The sequence below is a fragment of the Myxocyprinus asiaticus genome, chromosome 11 (assembly GCF_019703515.2).
Source record: "Myxocyprinus asiaticus isolate MX2 ecotype Aquarium Trade chromosome 11, UBuf_Myxa_2, whole genome shotgun sequence".
NCBI lineage: Eukaryota > Metazoa > Chordata > Actinopteri > Cypriniformes > Catostomidae > Myxocyprinus > Myxocyprinus asiaticus.
In genome coordinates this window covers 32,295,303-32,301,113 of record NC_059354.1, presented here as the reverse complement: position 1 = coordinate 32,301,113, position 5,811 = coordinate 32,295,303, and the positions used below count along the sequence as shown (strand labels likewise).

Sequence of the window (5,811 nt, the reverse complement as noted above, 5' to 3'; positions counted from 1 at the left end):
TGTAGAGGGCGTATGTTTCTGTTTTGTTTCTCTGCATGTGTATGTCTTGCTCTCTAGTCCTTTCTGTCCGATTCGTTCAATCAAATGCAGTTGCTACAACCATTCACAGCCAAGCCATCTAGTAACCAGCCAATCAGCTCTGGGAACCTGAGAAATGGGAGCCTATACAAACACCCAAGATGGCGGAGACGAGGAGACTTACACCTCTATGCCTGTTGTATGCGTTTGTTGTACAATATTGTTTTTTTTTTTTACTATTAATATTTCTGTTTGCAGACTCCTTAAAGGGTTAGTTCACCCAAAAATGAAAATTCTCTCATTCATTTACTCACCCTTATGGCATCCCAGATGTGTATGACTTTCTTTCATCTGCTAAACACAAACTAAGATTTTTAGAAGAATTTCTCAGCTCTGTAGGTCCATACAATGCAAGTGAATGGGTGCCAAAATTCTGAAGCTCCAAAATGCACATAAGGGCAACATAAAGGTACTCCAGACAACTCTGATGGTTAAATCCATATCTTCTGAAGTGATATGATAGGTGTGGGTGTGAAACAGATCAACGTTTAAGTCATTTATTTTTACTATAAAGTCTCCTCTCTGCTCAGTCAGTCTCCACTTCACTTTTACTTTCACAATCTCCTTCTTCTGTTTTTGGTGATTCACATTCTTGGTGCATCGCCCTCTACTGGGCAGGGAGGAGAATTTATGATAAATAAAAAAAAAGACTTACAGTGTAAATATTGACCTGTTTCTCACCAACACCTATCATATCATGTCTGAACACATAGATTTAACCACTGGAGTCATATGGATTACTTTTATGCTCCCTTTATGTGGATTTTGGAGCTTCAAAATGTTGGCACTCATTCACGTGCATTGTGGGGACCTACAGAGCTTAAATATTCTTCTGAAAATCTTAATTTGTGTTCTGCAGAAGAAAGAAAGTCGCACACATTTGGGATGCCAGGGGGTGAGTAAATGATGAGAGAATTTTCATTTTTGGGTGAACTATCCCTTTAAGGTTACCCTGCACATTTTGCAACATGTAGTTACTAAGCCTATTTAGACATAATAGGTAACGAGGTTGTGAGGGGTAGGCTTACAGTCTCTTCAATGGGCTGTACTGCAGTTTAAAGTGTTTTTGGATCGTTCCGCAGACAAAACATTGATAACATATCTGTCAAAGAACATTCAGTATACAAAGAACTCCAGACAACATGAGTTGTGGAAAATCAGATGTGATCTAAGAGATTTATACAGCTTTATACCGTTTGTGCCATTGAAGAGATGGTAAGTCAAAAATCAAAGATGGCGCTAGCGTGAATAAGGTGTATTTGTAGCCTAAGTTTTGTTTTAGTCAGAGTAGGCAGATTTATTTAGATGTTTTTTGTTTTTGTTTTTTGTCTTATTAAATAAGTTCCTCTTTCTTGAGCTAGCCTGCTTAAAGTTTTCTTCGGTTCTTCGATTTGGCAACACTCTTGTTCCCTTTTCCCCTTTCTTGGTTTGAATTGTGTATATTGCAAATGTATAAATAGCCACAAAAAAATTAAACTCTGATTCTTTTTGACTTAATCCGTTTCGTGGTCTGTTTGAGGTAATTTTGTTTTGGTTAGCACTGCTTTAGTTTATGTTTATGTTCCATAGCTCCACTAGACTAATGAGGGACGTAACTTGTTGAGATATTGGAAACTGTGTTGAGTTGGTCCATCCTGATGCAGTAAGTACCAAATATTTAGAAATATAACCCTCAAAACAAAGAGTAATATACACATATGTGCTCAAAGAATTTGCTAACTTTAAGTCATGAGCCAGGACATTTGTGTTTTTAGCTAAACTCTTTTATTAAGACACAAAGCAATCTCGTAAACTTTGGCAAATCTAGCAAATATTTTTTCCTTATTAGTACCTATTTTAACCTATTTACAGCATGCTATCTTCCACACTAACTTAAAGCACCTGAAGAACAATCAATGATATAAAACTATCAATTGAATACACAATGTGTGTTGAACTAAGGAAAGTCGAAAGGGACAATATAGTGTTTTTTTATTTTATTTATTATTATCATGTTTTAAAGTACACAGTGTTAAAACTACCATCTTTGAGCACATCTGAAGCTAAGACTCTCACATATGTATAATGTAAACCTTTATTTAGTGTATTATATTCCAATATGTCATCAAAGGATGGCCCCATATGTGTCCACAGAGGTCTGGGCTAAGCCCCAGATATGCACTGACCCTTGAACTGCCCCTGTTGGGGTGTGCAAGCATTTAATATGCATACGTTTGAGAATTCAGTACTTTACATATATGTGTGACGACATCACATTTCTGTATGCAAGTGTTTCATGTATGTATGCGTAAGTGAAGTTTGATTTAAACCCTACATGTGTTTGGCTGGACAGTTGCGGACAGACAGTTTGTTTGGTAAACCTGTCTGGCAATTCTGTTTGGTGCTGTTAGGGGTGCAGAAGTTACACACAGCAGCTTTGAAATCTTCACTAACCACTAGTGGTAGACAATTTATCGTACTATGCAGTCTATGAAGAATGCCCTGTTATGTGAAAAGGTGTGTTATTGGCAAAAGATTTGTTGAGTGTTGCACAGCTGTATCTTTTATGTTCAAAGATTATGCAAATGTGCATATAAGATAAAGAATGTTGTGCCATCTGCTTGTTGTGTTTGCTACTTTCATCATCAGACAGTGATTGGGAAACTGCTGCTACATTTCGAACATGAGGATAAGGTACTGTGCGGTCATAAGCCACAGATGTTATCAGTAGCTTGACTTGCTCTCTGGCTCTGCAAACTACCTGTGTTCCCAAACTAAATCAAAGCTTTCACAACCATGCTTGTTTTCAACTTGTTTTTAGTTAACAAACGTGATACTTAAAGCAACTTTTGTTGGTTCTTGTTCTTCTATTGCAGTCAGCAGTATGTCTGCTCCCTATGCCAGGGGTGTGTTACATTTGTCCTTATGTTTTTAAACGTGGAATATGTAAGAACCTGCAAATTTACCTCAACATACTTGTTGGCATGCTAAGTGGGTCAGTGTTGCACAAACAGGAGATGTGATTATATGTGAGCAGTAATAGCTACAGGAAGAGGTCTTATTGCAGGTGCACAACTATTATCACTTCTCTGTTAATACTGAAAAATGAGTAAAATGAGAAAAAACACTGACCTTTACATTAACACTGAAACATTAAGTATAAGATTCTTGCATTCCTCAGCGAATTTGTTGGAATAACATGTGCTGATGGAAAACAATATCTGTTTAATTTGTATAATATTTTGTATTATATTTTTAGGGTTTATGACGACAGGTAAATTGGGACACTCTCTAACAATTCACTGACATTGTAATCTATGACCCAAATGGTATATCAATATGTCATGCAATTATAGTTTAGGATTACCATAATATTGTTTTTATTTTTTATTTTTTGTATTGGAAATATATCCACATAATGACAAACAAATAATCTTAAGTGTCCAACTTTACCTGTATTCACAGTTTAGCTATATTAAATGTGATTAAGAAAAAGAAAGAAAGAAACTGTTTTTCATTATTATTTTACCTTACAAGTAACTGCTAACTTACCTCATCCCAATTGGCATTAACCAATCAGGAAAAAGGGGGTGTGTTCTGGAGTAATTCAGCAGAAATGCTTGCTGACTGACTCAATGAGTCACATACCCATCCAGTTCAAAGAGAGAAACACTCAACAAACATACTGTGAGTATCATAGATTTAATGTGACACTTTCATTATACTGTTATGCAATCTTTTGGATCACAATATCTTGTTTGGTTACTATGGTTTAAAAATTAAGTACATGCAAATGTTGTGGTATTTGCTTCCTCCTAAATGTATATTTCCCCAAACGGTCTCAGGGAAATTACAGACAAGTCTCCTTCTGAGCTTTCCACAATGCCAGTGAATGACAGCAATGCAAGCCAGCCTTGTGATGTGTTCATCTACAAGGAGTCTGCTCGGATCCTCTTTCCCATTTTCTATTCCCTGGTTCTTATAATAAGTGTTGCAGGTAACAGCCTGGTCCTGTGCATCACCTGTCAAAAGAAACAGAAAATGAATTCTACAATGATATATCTGATCAACCTGGCCATCTCTGATGCACTCTTCACCATCGCTCTACCAGGCAGGATCACCTACTATAGCAATGGCTTTGACTGGCCTTTTGGAGATTTCTTGTGTCGATTGACTGCCATGATCTTCTACAGCAATACATATGCTGGCATTGCCTTCATGACTTGCATCAGTGTGGATCGTTACTTGGCCATGTTGCACCGTCAACGATGTCAAAGACTCAGGAAAACCAGGGTCGTGCGAGGTATCTGTGCTCTGGTATGGGTGGTGGTTCTCCTTGAGACGTCCCCGCTGCTCTTCAAGAGCATCATGGAACAAAGATCCGGTCATCGAACATGCATGGAGTTTTCCAATTTTGATGGACACAAGATGGCATATGGTCTTCTGTTCGCTTGTGTCATTGGGTTTTGTGTGCCCTTGGGACTCATTCTGTGCTGCTACAGTCAGGTCAACTCCAAACTCTCCAGAGCGGCCAAGGAGAACCCGATGACCAACAGATCAGGGAGCAACAGCAGGGCAAAAAACATGATCCTACTCATTCTACTGAGCTTTGTGGTGTGCTTTAGCCCCTACCACATCAACATCATTCAGTTTTCAGTGAGAAGGCTGTTCTATGAGCCCTCTTGTGAGGATTTAAAGACTTTGAAAATGTCCCTGCAGGTAACTGTAGCCATGATGAACTTTAACTGCTGCCTTGATCCTATTATTTACTTTTTTGCCATTAAAACATATAAGCAGAGGGTGATGAGTATTTTTAAGAGCTACATTTCCAATTCAGTGTCCTCCAAGAGCATGCAGGAGAACAGCAGCAGCAACACGTGAGAGCTAATTGTACTCAAATGAAGAAAACCATGATGGTACAAACTTGAGGAGATGTCCACACATTTGTGAATATGAGCTTGGATTGTTGTAGGCTGCAGAGCATATGGAGTTTTAATGCAAATTCTTTTGTCAAGCAAATTTAAATACCTTACTGTTAATGGTCTTTAATTACATGCTATTTTATTTGTTGTGGATTTTTGACCACACATTGTTGTGCAGAATGTATTAAGATTATTGACATTTTGTAGTCAGTCTGTCTTTTTTAGTATGCTCAGTATAGCAGCATATGTACATATCACTTATCACTGTTCGTGACTCATATACAGTACATCTATAACTGACCACTGTTCTTTTGTTTATGTAATATAATTTCTTGAACAGTTTAAAGGAAACTGTTTGAATTATTTGAAGGAAAAAAATAATTATGCCATATAATATATATATATATATACAGTTCTGAAAAAATTAAGAGACCACTGCAAAATTATCAGATTTATTCTGGATTTACTATTTATAGGTATGTGTTTGAGTAAAATGAAATTTTTTGTTTTATTCTATAAAGTACTGACAACATTTCTCCCAAATTCCAAATAAAAATATTGTCATTTAGAGCATTTATTTGCAGAAAATGACAACTGGTCAAAATAACAAAAAAGATACAGTGTTTTCAAACCTCAAATAATGCGAAGAAAACAAGTTCATATTCATTTTTTAAAGAACACAATACTAATATTTTAACTTAGGTAGAGTTCAGAAATTAATATTTGGTGGAACAACCCTGATTTCCCCCAACTCCGAGGATTGGTTTTTCCAGCAGGACAATGCTCCATGCCACACAGCCAGGTCAATCAAGGTGTGGATAGAGGACCACTA

The 5,811-nt window shown here is 37.0% G+C and overlaps 1 protein-coding gene across 1 annotated transcript; it reads left to right on the top strand.

The window, feature by feature from the left end:
- Positions 1-3,657: 3,657 nt before the first annotated feature.
- On the top strand, positions 3,658-5,516 carry LOC127447720 (G-protein coupled receptor 183-like). The gene has a single exon (XM_051709761.1). The coding sequence runs from the start codon at positions 3,877-3,879 to the stop codon at positions 4,936-4,938; it is 1,062 nt and encodes a 353-aa protein (XP_051565721.1). The 5' UTR covers positions 3,658-3,876; the 3' UTR covers positions 4,939-5,516.
- The last annotated feature ends 295 nt before the right edge of the window (positions 5,517-5,811 follow it).

Excerpts from the sequence above, each read along its gene's own strand:
- LOC127447720 (XM_051709761.1), top strand. The coding sequence starts at position 3,877 with ATGTATATTTCCCCAAACGGTCTCAGGGAAATTACAGACAAGTCTCCT.